At 43.2% G+C, this 24209-nt stretch overlaps 1 protein-coding gene across 1 annotated transcript; it reads right to left on the bottom strand.

The window, feature by feature from the left end:
- Positions 1 to 526: 526 nt before the first annotated feature.
- saraf (store-operated calcium entry-associated regulatory factor) lies at positions 527 to 7217 on the bottom strand. The gene is made up of 7 exons (XM_085275963.1): positions 6554 to 7217; positions 5508 to 5686; positions 4661 to 4850; positions 4306 to 4578; positions 3898 to 4051; positions 3698 to 3783; positions 527 to 1014 (listed from the first exon to the last, which is right to left on the bottom strand). The coding sequence occupies exons 1-7, from the start codon at positions 6618 to 6620 to the stop codon at positions 989 to 991; spliced, it is 975 nt and encodes a 324-aa protein (XP_085132089.1). The 5' UTR covers positions 6621 to 7217; the 3' UTR covers positions 527 to 988.
- Positions 7218 to 24209: the final 16992 nt, after the last annotated feature.

Genomic DNA, 24209 nt, shown 5'->3' with positions numbered 1-24209 from the left:
GTCTGACACAGTCTGACCAGAAAACTGTACTGTGCAAATTATGCCGCAAACCAGTCCCCACCACAGACTCAAACACAACAAACCTCTTCTACCACCTATGCAAGAATCACGTGAAAGAGTATGGAGAGAGTTTATGGATGAGAAGCAAAAAAGAGCCGCCAGGTTTTCCCCCGCAACACACTATGTAATAAATACAAAGAAAATGATGGCCGTTACAACGTATATCTAAAAATATATAGTTTCATGCATCTGTCAAAACACTCGATGCCAGGTACACGACGCCTAGCTAAAAACAAGTCGAGTTGCCTGAGATTCACAGAATTTACACAAAAACCACTATTTTGTGATATATATCTTTATCAGGATGAGAAATGTTTTATATCGGGATATGAGATTTTGGTCATATCGCACAGCCCTAGTGCAAACTCATCCAGTGATGAGTTTGCACAGATGATTGAAAGGTGGATTTTCTCCATGAGTCTAAAGACTAAGGTTTTTTCTTAGCTGATGCACAAAGCCAGAGAGCAGCAGTACACACCATTTTATTAACCATTTTGTCAATTCTAATATTTCATTTACTGGAAGGGAAAAGGTGCATCAGCAGAGGAACACCGTAACAGATACAAACATTTGAGCAGAAGGTTGCAGTTAAAGAGTTCAAATATTTAACTTGCCTACAAAAAACCCCCAAATCTAGTAATTATCAATGAAACATTATTATTGTTTTAATAAAGCCCTACAAGCTTCTTATGCTGGACGTTAAAACTTTTAGGCTAAAATCCAAACCACACGCTGACAGAAACTACTGAACCACAGCAAGCTCTCCAAGAAACACACAACCGAGCAGTAACGTTTGGACGTCTCTGCTTGAAGAAATGATTACAGCCTGCAAGCAGCAAACAGATCAATGCACTTAGTCATATTCTGTCCACTGCAGAAAGTGTGGGGGTGTGTGTGTGTGTGTGTGGGGGGGGGGGGGGGGGGGCTTCTATCTTCTTTTGGTTCCTCCAAAACCTAAAGAACAAAAAACAAACAGGAGTCAGTCAGTTGTAGCCATTTGCACTGAACACTTACTGGCATGCTCATTGAAAAAAGGGAGGAATTGTTCTTTTATTGTGGGTGCGGTGATCCTGCTTCTGTGCTTGGAGATATTAATGCTTATATCATTATAACATGTAATATAAAGTTGTTTGGGATTGTTTGTATGGATGTAACTGATGTGTTTTTCATTCACTTAAGAGCAGCTAAACCAGCAGCTTAATGGCTCAGACACACAGCCATGCAGCAAAATGTATCAACTGGTCTAACATCATTTATCAAACTAGCTAGCATCAGCTGTGGTACGCAGCTTGACATGAGCATGACATTAATTGCACTAATGGTTCTCTCAGTTAGTTTTTAAACCAAGAAAAAAAAAAATGTAATTCACGTAACTAAGCAGGTGAATCAGCAGATCAATGTGACCGTGTGCATGGAGGCACAGCTTTAAAAACCATTTAATATCCTGCTCTGATCAGCTAAGACTGGTATTCACACTCAGACGCTTTATTAGGTTCACATTAGGGCTGCTCGATTATGGCAAAAATGATAATCACGATTATTTTCACTGAAATTGAGATCTCGATTATTTGACGATATTTATTTAACCCTTTAAGACCTACTATAGAACCAAGTCCGCCAGAGCTTATATATATTATTTTTTTACATGTTGTAGTGCCATTTGTGGGAGCATTTCAAGTTGCTATACAACTGTTATAGCCCATATTTTAATAATATCTATGTATCAAGTCCACAGTAACTACATTAACTGCAAAAAAGTGCAATAAACTACAAAAAAATTGAAAATCGTTTTTGTTTTTTTTACATATATTTCTACTTGGAGAAATTTAAGAGGTTTATCCCTCAAAACGTTACATACAAAAAAGTTGCAAAAAATAGTTTACAACAACAAGAAATTTATTTTGAGTGTCTTCATAGTGTTATTTTGGAGATACAGCAGGAAAAACGAAAAAACAATCCTATGATGCAAATTTGCAAAGAAAACAGCATCAAAATAAATTATTTCCAGATGTGCAATTCGAGTTCTAAGCATCCCAGAAACTATTCAGAAAAGTCAAACATGACCAGTATAGGCTTTTAAGGCCTACAAGTAAAAAAAAAAACTACATTTCCGCGAAAATGACGTCACTTCCGGTTTCGGCCAGGAAATGGCGGACATGTGATCGCGCTGACGTCTGTTACACTGTGGGAAGTGTTACGAACAGCTGATCGGATCGGCAAAGCGTGTTTCTGGAATATTATGTTTTTGTTCCTGCAAGCGCTTTTTATGCAATTTTTGCAAAGCTTTATGTGGAAGGAAACCGTGACCTAGGACAAGCTGATGTCATAAGATGTAAGTACAACTCCTCCGGTTTCATATGCAAAACAAATTATTGCGCTAGCTTACACGGTTCAGGTTCTACAGGGATTTAAAAATAGTTACACAAAACGGAGCGTGCTGCTCTGACCGGCTTTAAAGGGTTAACAATGACTTTAAAAAATAATATAAAATAGTGTGCAACACCACTGAAGTTTTTTTACCTCTCTTTTCAACCAACGGCAGTCACTCTCCTCTCCAAATAACTTCTGCTTAGCTTTCCGAGCTTCCCTCGGGTCCTCTTAATCAGCGGTCTCCAACCTTTTTTGCGCCACGGACCGGTTTATGCCCGACAATATTTTCACGGACCGGCCTTTAAGGTGTCGCGGATAAATGAGGGAGGGGCTAATAATCGGCTCAGTCATTTTTAATGATCGTTGAAAGCCCAGATCGTAATCGTGATTAAAATTCGATTAATTGAGCAGCCCTAGTTCACATGTTCAAACTGCTCGTTAAACCAGGTATCTAATCAGACAGTTACAGGCTGAAGTTCAAACCAGCAGAAGACCACTCCAAGTTTTACACTACAGCTCACGTGAAGACTGGAATAACCTGCGTCTTGATTTCTGCTGAAACGTTCAGAAGGTAGAGTCAGAATTTGGCATGAAAGCATAAATCCACCCTTGCTTGCATTGAGGCTTCTGGCAGTGGCGGTATAATGGCGGGGGGTATTTTCTTGGCACACTTTGGGCTCCTTACTACCAACTATCAATATTTTTACGCCACATCTTACCCAAGTTTCTCTGTGGGTCTCATATTTCAAATGCATTAAAATTACATGAGCAGTAATTTTAAAGATAGAAATTCAACGCTCTAAATCAACGTCAGAATGGTCATGTCTGCTTCATTTGTCATGAAATAAGAAGGGACCAGGTCTCACCTGGCCCTGAAAGTACTCATCAATTCTTCCATTAATTTGGACTGTCTATAAAACTGTCTCTAATGCAAATCTTGGGAAAACCCTTGCAATTAAAGCTGAAAGTCTGCATTTCAATCATGAATTGATTTTTTTTTTTAATTTACAATCCACTGTGGTGGTGTACAGAGACCAAAAAAAGTGTCTTTCTCCAAAACATTATGGCGTATGACCACAGAAAAGTTCTGATGGATAGGATTAACACACTATATCGGAAAGATAGGACAAATTGATTTCTTGGACAAACCGTGTCGAGCTGACCCGGATAGGTACTAATGGAAAAGGGCTATAAGAATCACAAAGGTAGGTAGGTAACATGTGCAAACTGTTTCTGTGTCCCTTCTAATAACATACAGTCTTGGTACCTGAAGTAATGCGTGTCCCGGAAGAGGGAGGTTCTCTGGCAGGTCTGTTAGTGTGAGTGGAGTAGTTAGAATTGTAGGGCTGGCTCCTGCAGAATACATGAGATGGAACACAGCATGAATATCCTGAAGACAGGAAGGTGAAACATAAGTCCATAGTCTCCGTTTTCCATTATTCTCTCTCCTTCCACCCCTTTACTAACCTCCGACCACCAAAAAGATATCCAAGCAACCCGCCTGTTCCCATTCCAGTCCAGAAACCACCTCCTGTGCCGGGAGCTGCCTGGCCTCCTGGGTACTGGTGTCTGTGAGTGTAATCACTGTGGAAACCATAACTGGGGTTGGCTCCAGGGTAGTCTGAGCAGAAAACAAGAACTGATCAAAACTTTTTTTTCATGCAATGCAGCCTAAATTACATAAAATAAGACTCGTCTCATTTCTTTAGCACCAAATCGCAACAGCAGTCACCTCAAGGTGCTTTATGTTGTTCAGTAAAGACCCTAAAATAATACAGAATACAAGGTCCGCTCTACCAAAAGGATGTGCTGCTTTGACAAATGTGCAGACCACACCGTCTACATCTCCGCACGTCGTCATTTTGCATCAACTACCTGTGTAGTCTGGTTTGAATCCTGGTGGGGGTGGTCCACCCATGGAGCCATGGTAATTGTGTCCAGAATGTGTAGCTGGTCCACCATCTTGCCCCCCAGTGGTGTTCCCACTTAGGAACAGTTTATGGATGCCATAGGCTAAGAGCAGAAGCACAGCAACAACCAGCAGTCCTCCTGAGTCCTGAGTGCCTGCAGTGTAAGAGCTCTGACGGTCATGCTGCTGCCCATATTCTGATGAACCAGTAAAGAAACTGGAGGCAAATCCCCAGAGATCTGACAGACAAAACAACAAAGAACATTCTTAAACAACTAATCCTTGTGTAAAAATGAAAACCTGCATCACTAATCCTCCTACCTTTAAACCCATCACGGGAACCCCTACTACTGTGAGACCTCCTCTGGCCCTCTTCAGTCAGTTCCAGTGTGTACTCCAGCCCACAAGACCCTTTCAGTATGTAGGCATCAGCAGGGTGACTGTAGCCCTCACAGCTCACCTCAATGTGACCAAATCGATGTGTGTTGTCCATGTCAGTCCTACACTCCCACTGTGACACACAGCAGAACAAGAGACACCCCATCAGTCTAAAATGTATTTAAGCATAACAAGTTTGAGGGTTACTCATACACACGGTACAATACCTCATTTTAAACTTCACTCTCACCACTTAGACATTCTTGCATTTGAACTTAGTTTAAAGAGACAAAATAAAAGGAAAATGTGAGGTCTTCTATTTTGCAGGTGTCCCATATCTGTCAAGGATGAGATTCCCCACACAAGTTTCTCAAATCTTGCTCAAGTTTCGAAGTGCAAAATTTCAGATTAGAAAAAGTCCCAATTTAATTTGTCAGATTTTGTTTTTTTCATGAGCAGTTGTGCTGACAAGATTAAACTGCCTGAATGTGACAGAATGTGCCCGTCAACACATACATATTACTGAAATTGAACATGCAGACCATCCTACAGCCAGTGGTGCCAAAAAAACATGGAAACAACAATAAAGATTAAGGCTCAAACCACCTCTCCTCGTTGTCGCCTGTAGAAATAATGTCCTTGTAGTTTGGGTTGGCCTACCACTGTCTGAGATGAACATTTTAATATGCACAGCACACACAGGAGTCATTTCTTCAAAAATTGAAATAAAGCAGCTGAATCAGTCCTACTGAGCTCATTTCACACAGTACAGCACCAGTAGGTCCCTCACCTGCACATCGACTCCATTCCAGCCTTTATTCACACACTGGACCACCTCTGGGACGAAGGCGTGGCAGCCCGCTGACCCTCCAACACACTTGAGCTGAGGGATCGGGCTAGAGCGCCTGGCTGTGGTGTACCGGTTCCTGTACAGAGTCAGTGCCTGGATGTCCCGCAGCAGTACACTGCCTGCAGGTGACAAAAGGCAAGGGCTGATTTCCACACTAGGATTACACAAATCACAGTCATGTCGCTTTAGACACACTAAAGCTCTTCTTCGGGAACAAACTTTGACTCGTTAGTCCTGAATCAACCAGCATTTTCTGTACGCTGTTCTTTATGACATCATGTAGTGCCATACTCATCATATAACCTACCATTGCTGACAAACATGCATGCACAGCGTGTTTGTCACTAGTTTGTGGTGTATTTCCTAAACAGGGGAGCATCTCGGTAACCAGTGTTGTGCCAAAAAGTGATTGTCTGCCAAAAATTGATTTCCAGTGTTTCCCTCTGTTTTTACGTGTAATATCTTTACATATGTTGGTAAATAGACTTTGGTGAACAGAGTTTACGAAGGGGTTATATATAATATCTAAAAATTACCTGTTTTTCAAGTATCTTTATAACGTCCTAGTATTGTACCTACATTATAACCAATCTGGTCCTTTTTGTCCACTTAAAATATGTTTATATTAGGGTTTTTTTGTTATATTTATTGCAATTTCTGCTGTCCTCTTTGTCAGATTACTCTTTAAAAAAGACATTTTTAATGTCAACGAGATTTTTTTTTTAACTGGATAAATAAAAATAAATAAAAGTCACGGCCAAAGACTGATTGCGGCTTCTAACTTGTGACAGGAGCGTTGTTTGTGACTTGATATCATTTATGGGGGATACATTTGACATGTTACAGATCAACAAGTTATTTATATCAGTTGAAATAGGAACAATCCGTTTTTGGCAAATACCGGAAATCAGTTTTGACAGGCGATCGCTCAGTTCACCGGAACTGAAGAGCAGCGTAAAAGAAGCGGACACTAAACGCCAACCCACCGTCATCCCAGCTGTCGGTGTGCCGCGCACACAGGAGCAGCAGTACACCGGAAAAAAACACCTTCATGTCGCGTCGTTGTTTCTCCAAGAGCCTTCACACACACAGCCTCGATAAACACACCACAACCCGAAGACTCTGCTGCCGATACTTCCGTGTTGCGTCACCTGTTTTTCGCTTCCTGGGACCAATGAGGAACGTGCACGGCTGGACTGTGGCACGTCCGTGTGTTTGTGAGTGAGAAAGAGAGAAAAGGGCAGGGGCAGTTTGCTCGGGATAATGACGGCAAAGCTCCGGCACATGTGTCAAAACAATCAACACTGCTTCAGAAACTGTCGAGGTTCAGGTCTTCTCAACAGAGTCACGTGATCAATGCCGTCCATCGTAATCAGAGACATGGAGCCAGACAAAAAGAGGATGCTCTGCCTATTCCTAAATAAAAAACAGTTCATAAGCATTTCTGCTCCCAGGTCTAAAGTCTAGATAAGAAATAATCATAGTTATAGAAGGTATAGTATATTTCAAGGGCGTAGATTTGGCATGGACGGAAGGGACATGTCCCCACCAATATCCAGCGATTATTGAATTGTCCCCACCAATAATTTGATCTCTTCGAGTAAAGAAAAACAAACCCGATAGAAAGAAAAAAAACATCTGTCGACGTCTCATTCACCCAGCGGTGCAGAAAGAGTTAAATTACGTTCTCTACTGGAGTCCTACGTCATGTGACAAATATGGCCAATGTGATTGGCTGTGCCTTTCAGGCAGCTCTGTTTAGTTTTAGCAGCGGCAAGCCTGCGCTGCGGGGAGGACGGCAGCAAAAAGGAAGAACCTGGATATAAGAAAGTATTTTTCAAAGAAACCTGTAAGTAGTGATGGGCAGATGAAGCTTCATGAAGCACTGAAGCTTTTCATCCAATTGGTTCACCCCAGCGCAAAGCGTCTTGAAGCTTCATTTGCTCTAGTAGGACACCTACTGGACGTAAAAATATTAGTTGGCATGAATTTGAAGAGTGTGGCCTTTTGCACACAGCCTGTAAATGTCAACAACAAAAGGAGTGTGTAAAGCAGGGCTGCCCAATCCCAGTCCTCGAGAGCTACTATCCTGCAGCTTTTAGATGCATCCCTACTCCAACACAGCTGAATCAAATGAATGGCTTGTTATCAGGCCTTTGCCAAACACGATGGCATGCTGACGAGGTAATGAAACCATTTGATTCAGCTGTGTTGCAGTAGGGATGCATCTAAAAGCTGCAGGATAGTAGCTCTTGAGGACTGGGATTGGGCAGCCCTGGTGTAAAGCATCTATATTGTAGTGATGGCAGTATACTGTGTATATTTATACTGGCAGTATGGAAAATGATCATTTGGAAATGCTTAAAATGGAAATGATCATTTACTGTGAGGTGTGGTTGGGGTGTGGACAGTGGTGGTGCTTTTGTAACGTTGAGGTATGGACAGCTACACACTGAGGCCTCAGTCCTGCCCACATTTTATTCTGTAAAAACTAAATTTTCACTGCTTCTATAACCTTTAGTGGGGAGAACATAGCTAGGATTTAATGATTTAACAAATCTTTTAAATCCTTTGTCCTCCACAATGCTAAATGGCTGGGAGTCCTCAATCACCATGCTGACCAGGTCTTCATCTATTTGAGATTGTCTTTATTGTCTTTCCTCAGCAGAACAAAGCACAAATATAAATATCACACACGTAACTTATTGCATTGTATAATATCGTTATCTCATTTAGTAACATTACTGCATGCTGTATTATCATGGCATTTGATGCTCACCTGGTCTTGCTCCACAATCGCTGTTCCCCCTATTCTCATGCAAAGCTCTGTAGTGCCTAAGCATGGATGAGGTGTTGTTGTTATATCCCAGCTCCCTGGCACATAGCAAACACTTCACCTTGTACAAAAGTAAAGCCGCTTAACATAAATTGTATTGCACCATCAGTATTATGAAAATACATCTTCTGTAGAAATTTACATACCTTGTTGGGAGATATAAGATCAAAATGTTCCCACACAGGGGAGGACATCCTCCTCTTCTTAGCTGGCTCCATTCTCTCCTGACTTTCCTCACTCTCATAAACCTCCAAACGGTCTCCAAACTCTCACTAACCGCAACTCTCCATCAAACACCCACATTTAGAATGAAGTCTGAGGGGTTTATCTCTGTCATAGCTCGCGGCAAATTCGAACCACTTCATGAACCAGTCACGTGGTACAGCCGGGCAGCGAGGCTTCGGACGTCATCATTTTCAGCTCCTCCCATAAACACATCACTACCTGTAAGTCACTTAAAGCAAAGTTCACTCATAAAATGTGTCCGTCACAATAACGTTACAGGCTATGCAGGCGGCACTATTAGTTACCTCAGTCTCCCACAGTAGCATTTCTAATTTTGATTGAAACTGTCAGAGAAAACGGCAGCCTCGAGCAGCCAGGATATTAGTTTACAGAGGCTGTTAAAATTATATATCTAACGTTAAATGTTGGTGACACAATAATTTCATCCTAATGGTGCTGACATATTCATAGGGTTAATTTTTGAGACAAAATATCATGGTAGTCATGATTTTGCAAATATTCCAACCAACAATGGTGACACAAGATCACAGGTGAAATTGGATGATGACTTGATGGTTCATGACTGTATTTGAAGCACATGTGTGACTGCATGTATGTGGAATGTCTCACTGTTATTCATCAGGTGACAGGCAGCTCTGCCATGTTGTAGCTCAGACAGAGGTGAAGAGGCGAGGTCACAGGTGACTGACTGATGATTTGGTGCTGTAGATTAACTAGTATTTATTATCATGACAATTGTCAGCTGCTGATGTAAATTGATTCATTAGTGTTTATTTGACAAAGAATCTGAATTGACACGTCTCACTTTTTATATGGCATGAATCAATGTGTTATTTTATCAGGTGGCAATATGTCCTAGTGCAGTCAGAGGGGAAGAGCCAGGGCCAAAGCTGAGGCACATCAAGCACATAATAATAATAATAATAATAATAATAATTTTAATCTGAGGAAAAAAACGCATGTACTGAGGCTAAAAGAAGCTTCAGTGCTCTCAGAAGACTAAAAAGATGGGTAAGGTTAACTGTGAGGAGTAATTGTAGAAGGCAAAGGAACTCAGACTCAAGATATCTTTTACATGTGCACACATGGACGATAATCACAAAATTAAAAAATCTTTCATCATTAACAGTGACTCGAATGAGATTAAACAATGCTGCTGTATGCCATGTCCACCAGGAGAGACTGGACAGTATAGATGTAAAACAAATATGCCAGCAGTTTACCTCAGTTAACGAGAGGAGAAGGCATGTGTGTGGCCCCTTCACATAGTCCACATTGAGTTGTTGTGTGGGACACTAGTAGTCCATGTCTGTTGCTGTAACAGTAGTTCATGTTTGGAATAAAAAATCCCAGCTCACTGATTTGATCGGAGCAACAGTGCCTAAAATGTTGCATAATTTTGCTGAGAGATCTTTTACTTTGTGGTAATCTTAGATGAGTAGCTTTATGGACAAAAACCAGCAGGTCATTCAGTGTTCCCTTAGTGCTAATGTATAAGATATGTTGGTGTACTATAACTGAAGTAATGTTGTTAATTCCTTAAAGTCATATTCTTTTATTGTCATGACTGTATTTGAAGCTATTTTTATGTTTGTATGATGCCTGATTTATATGAAATATGGCTGAAGTAAACTAAAGCCTAAAATACTTAGTCAGTCATTTGTTTAATAGTAATTTAACATTATATAATTTCAAATGTAAAACTATGAATTGTAATTTTAAATGGTTTAAAAGCATGTAGAATAGCATATGTAGGCAAGTATATTTCTCCTTTTTATCAAGAAGCAAAGACAAAAAGGGGAAAAAAAGAAACAGGGCAGGGTTCGGTGGTTGAATCATCCGTCCCCACCAATGCCAAAACCAAATCTACGCCCTTGGTATATTTTATATAAACGAATCTGTCTGCTGGTAATTGCATAATCACGTGGCCTCACAGTACAAGCATACTCCCAAGCTATTATAATGTGTTGTACATTGTTATTTATTGTGTGGGTTTTTTTTTTTTAATTAGTAAAAAACCATCAAGAAGTCACAAGCAAAAGGAGAACACACCATGGCACATGTTTAAACAAGGAAAATGTATTCATCAATATTATTAAAATGGGTATAACATCATTTTTTCAACAAAAAATACACCTTCAAAACACCATATCAGCCCGATATCAGACAGAACTGTCACATGATATCAAACAGAGGCTGTCAATTCAGCTCTGTTAACTGGGCATAATGAAGCAGTTCATTACAAGTTGTAGGTTCAAGCTGCTCTTCATATTTTTGGCCACCAGATGTCACCAAGGGGAACTGTGTTGAAATAGTTTTTCAATACAAGCTTCAGTGCTTCAGAAAGCTTCATTTGCTCATCACTAGCTCAGGACCTGCAGTTCACAGACTGGAAACACATTGAAAAATAGTGGTGTGTGGATTGATACTGAAATTTTGATTCTTCCAATACCAGATATTTACGTTCTAGAATCGATTCAGTAGGCAACGGGTGAAGTGTCTTGCCCAAGGACACAACGACCGAGACTGTCCGAGCCGGGGCTCGAACCGGCAACCTTCCGATTACAAGACGAACTGCAAACTCTTGTGATGGTGATGAAAATTGAGCACCTCAGTTATGCGAAGAACAGTCAACTTATCTTGGAGAAATTGCCTCTGACATAGAAGTTACATAATTTATGTGAAGTTGTACCAAATGAAAAATTGATTAAAAAATTGGCTTGTCCAATTTCTCAAAAGTTACTTGAAGGTTTCATTTTTGCCTCTGCTACAGCACTGATATCACATAATACAACGGTTGAGATTTTTTTAAGTATAATCTTCAGGTTATAATTAAGGAACTCAGCCTTGCCATTTCTAGCAACAGTCCTTTGGTCCAAGCTAAATCTAAGGGACGTCCACTAGCATCAGATTTCAAACTTAAGCAATTCTGTGAGGAAAAGTTTAATGTTGTGGAACCTGTTGAGTATGTTCTAGAGGCAAGGTTCAACAAAACATTTCAATATGTTCCCATACTTAAGTCTCTTCAGCTACTTGGGCATAATGGTAAAAAAAAAAAAAAAAAGGTAAATGGCCTGTATTTGTATAGCGCTTTTCTAGTCCCTAAGGACCCTAAAGCGCTTTACACAACCTGTCATCCACCCATTCGCACACACATTCACACACTGGTGATGGCAAGCTACACTGTAGCCACAGCCACCCTGGGGCGCACTGACAGACAGACTACAATGATATAGTGGACAAGCTTGCTAGTAGTCATATAGCCTGTTCTGCAAATTTACACCAAATACAAGTTTTGATGGTCAAACAATCCTTTTTTTCATGTGAGGATTTAAAGATTTCATTGTGTTTGCATATTAATGACTTCCAGGTTTGCAATCTATTGTTTCATGCAAGAAACATAAATATTGTCTGATTTATTGGATTTTAGGTAACTTGCCTAAAGCAACATAGAATATTGCAATTGATTTGAAATTGAAAGGTTTATCTACTAGGAGGTGGAGAGGTACCACTGGCCAATGCCAATATTTTTGTCATTATTATGATATTGTTATTATTGGCTGTCATACAAACCTGTTTTTAAAGCAGAGGGGGAAATGCCAGAAATGAAAGTGAAGGGGGAAAAAAGAGGGAAGAGAGGAAAGATACAAGAAATAAAACAAATTTAGATCATATAGAAATGCAATGGTTTTCTCATTTCAAATTTAAACTCAATACAAAACTGGTGAAAATTAAAACAGTTTCCTTAAGAAATGTGTCCTTTTTTATCAGAGTGAACACAAGATGGCTGCAGTTCTGAGAGTTGTCCTTGGAGTTGACAGTGCATCAAAGTTAATTCTGCCCACTGGAATACCTGATTCAGCTGAAGTCCTTAACAAAGAGATTAGAAGGAACTTTGCATTGTCTGGCAATTTCAGACTGAAGGATAGAGACAGTGAGTTTGACAATGAGTTTGTGAACTTGTCAGCAACTTCAGAGATCAAAGACAAGAGCACGGTTAAAGTTATTTACCTTCAGAATGAGTCAGACACACTGAAATAAAGGCCATGTTGGATTTACTTAATTCAGTAGTGGACATTGGTTGCACACAAATGTTTTGCTTTGGCAGAAATGTAAACAACTTAGTTAAATCAACACAATTTTTTCATATTCAATAAACCTGTGCATTTTGTGTTCAAAAACGCAATTGAAACATGTTTAGATGAAGTAAGTTGAGCTCTTGGAATATTTTAATCCTTCACAGTTTTGTCATTTTATTTCACCACTATTCAATAACTTTTACTGCAGTACTACTTGGTCACCTAAATACTACATAATGTTCAACAAAGTCTAGAGTCTGGTTACCATGAAAGTTGAATGGATCTACAACAACTACCATCCTCCTATCTTTATCCTGGCTGGGAAATAACCCTGAAGTGATAGGTTATGAGGCAGGGTACACCCTGGACAGCTCACCAGTCTATCACATGACAAACAACCATTTGCATTTACAGGTCATTTAGAATCACCAATTAACTTAACTATAATAACTGCATGACTTTTAACTGTGGGAGGAAACCAGTAGACCCAGAGAGAAACCACTACAAACTAGCCATATTGCGGATTTGAATCCAGGACCTTCATACTGTGAAGCAACAGCATTAACCACGATGCCACCAATCCAGGCTTAACAAAAGTAGGAAAGCTATGATTTCGAGGCTTGATGCAGAATTTTTTGTTTTGTGTGTGTATGGTTGTCTGCCTCTAACTCCAGTGATTTTCCTGTAGTTTGACATCGCATGCAATCTTATGAATTTCATGAGTTCAGCAACTAACCACTCTTACTAGATTGTATCATGTCATCGCAACAAGAACAAATTAAGTTGTTGAATTTCGTACAGATCCTTCATGATTTAATTACGTTCATAGAAACATGAAATTATTGTGTTCAAATTACAAGTTAGACTTTTTTAATGTAACAACCAGCCAATTTACTTTTTTCGGTATACCAAAAAAAGTAGAGGTGGCTGCTCGACTTGACTGAGACCACGATCCAAAGCGCGCAAGACTGAAATACCGTGCAGTGTCGCCGGATTTAACATTGCTATATTATTGACTTACTTCACTCGAACATGATATGAACAATTTAATCTAGCCTCTCTGCATATCATGTAGTTTCTACGCTATACAGTTACACTTAACTTTAAAGCATGAGGCACTTGTGTTAAATACATGATGCTCACGTAAATCCTAGAGCTGGCCAATCCCTTTTTTTCAGTGCAAGAGGAGGAGTTGGAGGAGACACAGCTCTACCCTTAGATCCCATCCATGGCCATCAAACTTCAAAATATCTCAGTTCAGTTATGAGATACAGATTTAGTTTAGAGAGAGCGAATCGAGCGTTCTACAGCACACTTCTAAGTCCAAGCTCCAAGCTTAAGGGAGACATACTACATGGGCTGGCATCAGAAATTGATTGTAGCTGTAATTCTTGTGAATACGATAAAAATAGTGGGCATTATACGCTTGTTCTGCTTATATTACAATACTCATTCTGTATAACATACAACATACTAGTCAGTGACTCTGCACCTGAAAACTTCCAACCAAAACCAGATGTTCTTACCTAGAATATGTTATAGCTGATCAACATCAGTTTTAGCTTGCTCTGAGATACACTTGGCTAATATGTGTTTTCAGGTTAATGCAGAGTTCACCCGCATCACCACAGTCCTCTAGTCTAAATCTTTTTGGTCCAACTGGAGCATTACTCCAGCAAACTACTATGGGTGTTTAGAAAGAAGGGGGGACAGCAGGACACAATATCAGACAGAGCATGGCAACCATGCACAAGGTGTGCATGTTGAATGAGTTTGTGATTGTTTAAGCTCTTGACACTGAGGTGTAAACCTCAGGAAGCAAGTTTGACATAACCAGGCTTTATATCTTTTAGTCTGCTTGATGAAATGTAAAATCCCAGAGGTAGCAGCTATCATGTCTGTGATTCTAAACTTTCTTATTCCAGGGTTTCTGCTTAAGGATCTGTGGACTTAAAAAGGAGCGTTTGATGCTTCATTTTTCTTCTGCACAGAATGTTGATTAAAATAATAATAATAATGCAACAATGATCCTGGAAATAGGACAAGAGCTATACAGGTTGCATATATAAAATGTGTCTTGTGCAGAGAATTTATGTACATTTACAGGATAGTGTAAATAAAATAATTAGTTTAAAAACCGTCTTTCACACAATTGAAGTAAGGTGGGGCAACATACTGAAAGCATTGCGGCTCTAATTAAATGAAGATCCTGACAGCCGTATTACAGAGTTCTTGTAAGTTGCAACACCGTTGGAGCCCAACTGACAAAGAAAATCTGTAAAAAAAAATTTACACAGCATTTTTTGATTTTAAAAACCTGTCCACATTGTTTATACAGAAAATGGGACTTTTGAGTTATGGTTGAGGTGGAACTATTATCAGTGTGCTATTAATACTGCCATTTTTCTCCACTAGTAAACCATGGAATTTTTTTCTCCATGAACCACAATAAGACGAGATCTGTGGTGCAAACAAGTTATGAGTGTTAATATACACTAAATCTTACTTACTGTTTATTCATTTATGGTTCTGATCTTCTCTTAGGATTTACTGAAAATGGAAAATATAGATAATTACCAACCTTATATCATTTGTAAATTGTTTCATTAATACTGCCAATTTATATTATAGGTATAAGTGTTAATGTGTGTGCACTTTCTGCCATGCAGTACTGATTCTGGCGCTGTGAGACAAATTAAGAAAATAGTGTTGGGCACCTACATTGTGAGGCATGAGGCAGCAGATGAGATGGATCTCCCTGAAAATGCTGGTATCATCACTTGGCTTTGATTCATATTATTGTCTACACACACACACACACACTTGATCTACGGTTTAAACTTGAGATAGCCTAAGAGCCTGTGATACACATCTGAATTTCTTCAAAAAGTGATATTTGGATTAGATGGGGAAAAAAAGCTTTCCAATAAAGTGCAGGTTCTCAAAAACAAGTCCTCTACAGCAGACAAGACTGGACCTGGAGTTGGACTTCTCAAGACAATCTCAAGACAGGATTTAAGTTGACTGTTGTGTTTCAAGTTTTTGTGGACTACAGGATCACATTTCGTCCACTGACAGGGAGATGCCAAAAATGCCAAATATACATGTGAAATAGCCTGAAAAGAAGGAAGGAAGACTACTGGACCAGCTAACTGGGCAGAGTAAACCGAGGAATTCCCAAAAAGACAATCTAATCTAAAGACAAAATGTTGGTGGTTCTTTTTCTAACTTCGCTCGGTGTTTCACTATGGGAATCGCCTCGGCGTGACCAACTACGGAAGCTCCAATGACACCACGTCTGTCTATGACAGACCTGTCGAGCCGTGCTCAGGGCTCCGCCCCCTCGTACTAACACGGCCGACCAGCTCCTCCTAACTCATTCTCGCTTTCTTCCCGTGAGAAACTACTTTGAGCTCCCTCAGCGCATCCAGGCTAACTTGATTAGCTGCTTAACAGTTCTCAGGTGTCCCGTGTAGGAGTACGTCGCCGAACGCAGTTTTTCCGGTTCCAGTTTGGATCGTGCTGAGTAAGTCCTTCGAAAGAAGTGTACTTAGAGTTGCACTGTGGAACAGCAACCGCGTCAGGCGAGCTGTCCCAGCGGTTCCTGGTTTTAGTTAGCGAGGTAGCCGACGTTGTGTGACTCGGGCTAATGCGTTACGGCGAGCTGTTCGTTCAGTGTCCGGCTAGCATTAACTTGTTAGCAGGCCACGAACCACATTAGCGTCTCACTAGCATTAGCTTGTTGGTCGACCTAGGGTTCGGTTAGCATTAAGTTGCTAACGATATTGGCTAGCGGAGTGCAGCTAACGTGTCACGACGAGCTGACTCCCGCCGCGACTAGATCGGATTTAACACCCGCTGCTAGTCCTAGCTACTTACGGGCTAACGTGTCGAGACGAGCCTGGTGTAGCCTAGTCTCACCCCTTTCCGCTAACCATGTCTACGGCTCCTACTCCCGCCAAAAGGTCGGAGCCGAAGGCTAAAGAGGCTGCATCCCGCCCGTGCCCCGCATCATGCGGTGCCACCATCTCGGGCAGGGACCCTCATCCAATGTGCATCGTCTGTATGGGTGCCAAGCATGCTCAGGCTTCACTGGCGGACCCTCAGGGATGCCCACACTGTGCTTTGATGCCAGAGAAAGTCCTGGAAATGAGGCTGAGAGTAGCAGTAACGAACAGTCACTGCTGCCTGTATGCTGCTACGAGCGATATCCGTCATCCACGAGCCTCCACAAGCTGGGCGGACATGATGGAAGAAGAGTCCCCGCTCATGCCCCCATCATTCGAGGACCTCCTCGATCAAAACGTGGGCGAGCCGGGTGGCGAGGATGCGGAGGGCGATGCCGACTCCGACCTCCTCGACCTGGAGGACATGGATGAGGAACAGGAGGATGCCTCTACCTTTCCTCCCCAGCAGTCCAGGCCACCGAGTGGGGCTGAAGTTGCACCCCTGGTGGACAGCAATTTGTACGAGGTCTGCAAACGGGCTGCTGCCAAGCTAGGCATCCCATGGCCAGCCGCCCAGGATGCCGAAGGGGCAGAACGCGACCTGTATGACGGCAAGAGGCTCCCACCAGCCTTGCCGCCATCAAAGCAGCTTCTGCCAGCAGTCCCAGCCTGCATGAAAGAAATGAGTCGCAATTGGTCAAGCCCTTTTAAAAGCAAGCTTCCGACCAAGGGCTGCTCTAAGCTTGAGATCCAGGGGATGGGTGAACTGGGGCTGACCGAACCCCCAGCAGTGGAGCCTTCAGTGGCGTATCACCTTCACCCTAACCGCAGGGCAATCTCAGCTTCTTCTAGCATTTCTTTGCCCAACAAGATAGATCGCCTCACGGCATCTATTTATCTAAGGACATACAAATATGCTGCACAGTCAGCATGCTCGCTTAATGCAGTCACACTGCTATCAGCATATCAGGCAGAAATTCTGGAAGACATGGGCCGTCAGCTTGACTCGGGTTCCCCGAACCCAGCCCTCTGGGATGAAATCTGCGTGGTTAATGATCTCATTCTTCGCTCCTCCAGGGGAGCAGTCCAAGGGTGTGGTCGCGTTATGGGCCTTGCAGTCTCGGGTGAGAGAGCCTTGTGGCTAAACCTGTCAGGCCTAGGTGATGCTCAGAAGGCTGAGGTCATGGATGCAACCTATGACCCAACCAAGGGTCTCTTTGGCCCAGCCCTGGAGAGAATGAGAGAAACAAGCACCCGCAGAAAGCAGGAGGGTGAAGCATTCAACCTCTGCTTACCCAGAAAACCTAACTCTCAGCCCCAGCAGGCGCCAAAAGCTGGCTTTGCAGCAACAGCAGCAGCTGTGAGAGGGAGACAGAGTGGGGTCAGAATGCAGAGAGGAGCAGGAGACCAGCAGGGTGCCCACCAGGCCAAGGTAGAGAACCGAAGACCTTGGGGCAAGCATTCCTTTGCAGCAGTTGCTGCAAAGAACAAGCCGTCACACCCCGGAGAGGGGAAAAAGAAGCGGTCAGCCTAGCACACCTGCAGCATTCTGTGTCACCCCTCTTTTCTTCCCCAAAGAGAAGGAAGGTGTTAGAAGGGGTAACCAAATCACTCCAAAGTTCAGGGTCTCCGGAAGTTTCCAGTTCACCAGGAGCACCCTCTCAGTCTCCTCCTCCAGTTCAGGGAGGACAGACTTGTGGACAAATGGCGCAGTGTCACCAAACACTTCTAAGCACTCTGTCTGTGTCACCAAGCACTGCCCAGAGTCATCAGACACTTCACTGTGGTTTGGGGGTAACAAAAGAAATAAAACGTGCATTTCTGCAGCCAGGCAGTTTGCCAAGGGCAGAATGTCCCCCCAGTTTCAAAATAAAAACAAAAGAAAATCACTTCAATTTGTCTTTGTTCCCAGCGGGGGGAGCTCACGCTCTTCCCGAGGGGGAGAGCCCCAACTCCTTCCGGGAGACAGGGGTGACGTCACGCTACCGCTTCTTCAGAGGCCCGCTCGCAGCGCAGCTGGAGCGGTGGCGCGCATGCGCAGTTCATCCCTGGGTCTTGTCAACCATTTCCCATGGTTACAGACTACAGTTTGCGGCAAAACCACCGAGATTCGGCGGAGTGTTAGCTTCTGTGGCCAGTCGCGATTCAGCGAATGTGCTGGAGGAGGAAATATCCTCCCTGTTACACAAACAGGCGATCGGAGCGGTTCCGAGCGAAGAAGCTCAGCAGGGCTTTTACTCCCGGTATTTCCTCATCCCGAAAAAGGACGGAACGTCGCTCCGTCCTATTCTGGATCTGCGTGTGTTAAACAAGCATTTAAGAAAGTACACGTTCAGAATGCTCACACACAAGACGCTTTGTCGTTCAATTCACACAGGCGATTGGTTTGTTACAATCGACCTATCAGACGCATATTTTCACATCACCATTTATCCTCCACACAGGAAATATCTCAGGTTCGGTTATCAGAGCGTAGCGTACGAGTTTCAAACTATCCCATTCGGGCTATCCTTAGCTCCGAGGGTGTTCAGCAAATGTGTGGAGGCAGCGCTGTCTCCGTTAAGGAACAGCGGCATCAGAATATTTTCTTACATAGACGATTATCTAATATGCTCACGATCGCGCGAGCAGGCGATCAAAGACTCCGGGGTGGTGGTGAATCACCTCACGGAGCTTGGGTTCACTATCAACCTGGAAAAGAGCCACTTGGAACCCGCACAGTCTACAGAGTATCTGGGGCTCAGAATAGACTCCATCTCTTATCGTATCGCACGTTCAGAGCGGAGGATCGCATCCTTCACTCACTGTCTTTCCCGTTTTCAGCTGGGGAAAGTCGTGCGGTTCCGACTCTGTCTCCGCCTCCTCGGCCTCATGGCCTCGGTGATATCGGTGGTACACTTGGGGCTGCTTATGATGAGAGATTTTCAGCGGTGGGTCGCTTCTCTGCAGCTGTGCCCTCGCCGACATCTCAGTCGTGGTGTAAAAATAACGCAGCCGTGTATCGCGGCTCTCCGGCCCTGGAGGAGCCCGACAGCTCTCGCGGCGGGGGCACCGCTCGGGGCAGTATCATCCAGGGTGACGCTGACCACAGATGCATCCCTGTCAGGTTGGGGTGCAACTATGATGGGCAGAGCAGTGAATGGCGTTTGGTCACAGAGACTTACTCTGAATCACATAAATGTGCTGGAGCTCCGCGCGGTGCTCCTAGCCTTACGGCATTTTCTGCCGTATCTCCGGGGTCAACATGTTTTAGTGAAAACAGACAACTCCACTGTAGTTGCTTATATCAACCGCCAGGGCGGCACCCGTTCCCGGCAGCTACACAGGTTAGCCAGGGAAATAATTATGTGGAGCAGCACTCGGCTCCTCTCCCTTCGGGCAACTCACGTGCCAGGAATTCTGAACAGGGGGGCGGACCTCCTGTCCAGAGGAAATCCACTGTTCGGAGAATGGAGGCTTCACCCACAGGTGGTGGAGCAGATTTGGCAGAGATACGGCCGGGCTGCCGTAGATCTCTTTGCCTCGCGAGAAAACACACAGTGCCCCCTGTTTTTCTCCCTGTCAAACGCACACGCGCCACTGGGCGTGGATGCGCTGGCCCATCCATGGCCAAAAAACTCTGCTGTATGCTTTCCCTCACCTAGCCTGATCTCCCCAACACTGATCAGAGTGAGGGATCAGGGGCTGTCTCTGATTTTAATAGCTCCACGGTGGCCATCCAAACACTGGATAGCAGAAATCATCCAGCTTCTGGTGGACGAGCCATGGCCACTCCCCATCCGCAGGGACCTTCTGTCTCAGGCGCGGGGGGAGATATACCATCCCCATCCAGACCAGGTTGCTCTCTGGGCCTGGCCCGTGAAAGGTGGAATTTGAAGGCAGCAGGCATGCCTCCGAAGGTTATTGAAACCATTCAGAATGCCAGAGCCTCCTCCACTCGTTCCATTTACAGCAGTAAATGGCATGTTTTTGAAGAGTGGTGCCATGAAAAGCAGATTATCCCTTTTCAGTGTTCAGTGGTGGAGCTGTTGTGTTTTCTTCAAGACTTGCTGGACAAAAGGAAAGCTTTTTCCACTATAAAGGTTTATTTAGCAGCTATTTCAGCCTGCCACGTGGGGTTTGGTGATAAACCTGCTGGGCAGCACCCCCTTGTAAGTCGCTTCATGAGAGGGGCACGTCGAACGCTCCCAGTTTCTAGACCACTGGTCCCTTTTATGGGATCTGTCAGTCGTTTTAGACGCCCTCTCCCACCACCCCTTTGAGCCTATTGGGGCAGTGGGGTTGAAGTTTCTCTCTCTTAAAACCACTCTGCTGTTGGCTCTAACCACAGCCAAGCGAGTTAGTGAATTACAGTCTCTGTCTATTCACCCCTCTTGTCTACAGTTGGCCCCGGGACTCACTAAAACACTCCTGAGGCCTAACCCAGCCTTTGTCCCTAAAGTGTTGGAAACATCATACAGGTGCTCTACAGTAGAGCTCCTAGCTATTCACCCCCCTCCATTCTCTTCCGAGAGGGAGCAGAGGCTGAACACTTTGTGCCCTGTCTGGGCCTTGGGGACTTATGTTGACAGAACAGCTGGATTCAGGAAGTCGGATCAGCTGTTTGTTTCCTGGGCCTCCCCTCACAAGGGCAGGCCCGTATCACGCCAGAGGCTAGCTCATTGGATTGTAGAGGCCTTAGCTCTGGCTTATAGCTGTAAGGGCTTGCAGGCCCCCCCGGGACTCCGAGCACACTCCACTAGGGGTGTGGCCACATCCTGGGCGTTGTTCAGAGGTGTATCAGTCCAGGATATTTGTGCGGCAGCAAGCTGGGCTACACCGCACCCGTTTGTCCGGTTTTATCGGCTGGATGTTGCACAGTCATCCCTGGCTCAGACGGTGCTGGATTCTGGTGCCTCAGGTTCGACCTGAGATCCTGGAGTAGCACTGGAGAGTAGCTTCGGGAGCTGGCGCAATCCGGGAGTGGGCCATATCTCCCATAGTGAAACACCGAGCGAAGTTAGAAAAAAAACGTTGAGTTACTTAACGTAATCCCTGGTTCCTTGATAACAGAGTGAGGTGTTTCACCAACAGTTCCCTCCTTGCTTAGGCACGGAAAGAAATCTGCTTGGAATGAGTTAGGAGGAGCTGGTCGGCCGTGTTAGCACGAGGGGGCGGAGCCCTGAGCACGGCTCGACAGGTCTGTCATAGACAGACGTGGTGTCATTGGAGCTTCCGTAGTTGGTCACGCCGAGGTGATTCCCATAGTGAAACACCTCACTCTGTTATCAAAGAACCAGGTATTACGTTAAGTAACCCAAAGATTTGTAAATGTAGAATAGGAGGCAGAGTGTTCAGCTTTCAGGCCCCTCTGCTGTTCAACCAGCTTCTAATTTGAATTCAGCAGACAGACATTGACGGATGGACTTTTGAGATTAGGTTTAAAACTTTCCTTTTTGCTGAAGCATATCATTAGGGCTGAATCAGGTGACCCTGAGATGTTAGACCCACTCACTAACATCTCGCTAAGCTATGGTGCAATAGGGGGGAGGATGCTGGGAGATTCCCATGATGCATTAAGTATTTCTTCTTCAGTCACCTTTCTCATTCACTATGTGTTAATAGACCTCTCCGCACTGAATCATACTTGTTATTAATCTCTGTCTCTCTTCCACAGCATGTCTTTTGTCCCGTCTTCCTTCTCTCAGTCGCAGCAGATGGCCCCGCCTCTCCCTGAGCCTGGTTCTGCCGGAGGTTTCTTCCTGTTAAAAGGGAGTTTTTCCTTCCCACTGTCACCAAAGTGCTTGCTCACAGGGGTCATATGATTGCTGAGGTTCTCTCTGTATATGTATTATTGTAGGGTCTACCTTACAATATAAAGCGCCTTGAGGCAACTGTTGTGATTTGGCGCTGTATAAATAAAATTGAATTGAACTGAACTGAATTTATAAAATATTTAAGTAATCCAGGTAGAGGTTGAAGTCATTACCTTATTTATTTTGTAATCACTTGTCTTTCTGTATTCTGCTCAGTTTACTTTGCTGCCTTTACAAGTTTTTCCTTTTTTGTAATTGGTGGTAATTCAATAAATATACTCAGCTGTGACCCTTTGTTAATTTTTTGTTTTAATGTTTTTCAGTTTCAGTGTTCTTTTGTAATGAAGATCTGCACAAGTTCAACCCCCCCCCCCCCCCCCCGTGTTTTTTTTTTATTATTATTATTATTTTACCCAGTATCATTTAGGCCGCCTGGATTTATTTGATCAATTTGGTTGTAAAAGTGTCAGAAACTAAGAGTGAACCCTTTTGCCCCTTCTTTCAGAATAACCTCAGCTTTCAGTATCTCACAATTATTTTACACTACTGTATTGTTGTGACAATGTAACAGCAGCTTAAAGTGGAAAGAAAATTGACTGCGTTTTTTTAGATTTATAGTTAAGTGGAAACTGATATTCACCATGAACAAAATGTAACACAACATCAACTTTAAATATGAACCATGCTAAATATGTACAAAAAATGTTTTTGAGCCTAGCTCACCCAGTTTTTTTTAATATATTGTTCCTTTTATATAACAAATCTCCAGGCGTCTTTGGTCTTTGCCACTTCTCTACACCCGCCTCTCTGTACTACATGTGTCATCAATTCATACCCGTGTTTAGACTGTCACTGCTTGTGCAATGGTGCACCATAGAGTTTTGTAAAGCTTGTCTTCTCATTGTTCAGTAACCATTTGAAATCTCTCTCTAGCCCAAATGGTTGAGGAGTTACGGTAGTGCAAAGCATCCATGATAAAATCTAAGCGAGTTGATTTTTCTGTGTTCAGACAGCAGTAGCTTGTGAATGCTTAATGCTACTGCAATACACCAAATATCTATGTAAAGCTCAGCTTCTCTTCTTTTTGAAACACTTTGCATTTTCTCTCTAGCAAAAACAATGATGGAGTTACAGTCATTTTAACGAACAATTATAAAATGGTAATTTAAAGGATAAGGAAGAACTATAGTCTCACATGTGTCTGCTCCCAGGTGTTGCCGGCTAAATCTAAGCTTTACATTACTTCCACTTTCCCATGCTGTCAGGTTGTTTATGACATCATCGGTCTAGTCCAATGATCTTTCTCCCAGCCTTCTTCAGGCCTATCAGCATTCACACTATGTACTTTAACTCTCACTGCGCATCTGTCATTCTCCTTTGTGCAACCCACCTCCTCTCCATCACCGCCTCTCATCCCCCCATTTTCATCTCCACCACTAGCATCTAGACTCCGGGGGTCAATCACTGTTGGGGTTCTGTTCTGCTGAGGACCATCGAAGACTAACCGCCAAATACCAGTGAATCATGTTAATTTCTTTCCAATAATCTCTACTCATTGAACTACTATTTGATGACCCCTGTACACTGTTTAGTGGATTGGTTGTCTTTCTTTTTTAACCACTTTCTTTTTTAACCAATTAGTCAAAATCCAAATCTTTTGACTAAAGATTTGGATTTTTGTCTTTTACCCAGAAGCTTTGTCTTCTGCATTTGTGTCTCATCCACTGTGAATGTGTTGC

The sequence above is a fragment of the Mchenga conophoros genome, linkage group LG6 (assembly GCF_057382185.1).
Source record: "Mchenga conophoros isolate Kocher_MC1m ecotype Shallow Benthic linkage group LG6, M_conophoros_male_GT1.1, whole genome shotgun sequence".
NCBI classification, from domain to species: Eukaryota; Metazoa; Chordata; class Actinopteri; order Cichliformes; family Cichlidae; genus Mchenga; species Mchenga conophoros.
The sequence above is the reverse complement of the archived record's forward strand: the minus strand, read 5'-3'. Positions and strand labels throughout refer to the sequence as shown.

What these genes read in the sequence shown, in the direction of transcription:
- saraf (XM_085275963.1), bottom strand. Translation starts at nt 6,620, where the DNA reads ATGAAGGTGTTTTTTTCCGGTGTACTGCTGCTCCTGTGTGCGCGGCAC. An exon ending in TTCCCGTGATGGGTTTAAAG is followed by an intron (nt 4,579 to 4,660) that starts GTAGGAGGATTA and finishes TTTGTCTGTCAG; the next exon opens with ATCTCTGGGGATTTGCCTCC. An exon ending in ATTCAAACCAGACTACACAG is followed by an intron (nt 4,052 to 4,305) that starts GTAGTTGATGCA and finishes TTTTCTGCTCAG; the next exon opens with ACTACCCTGGAGCCAACCCC.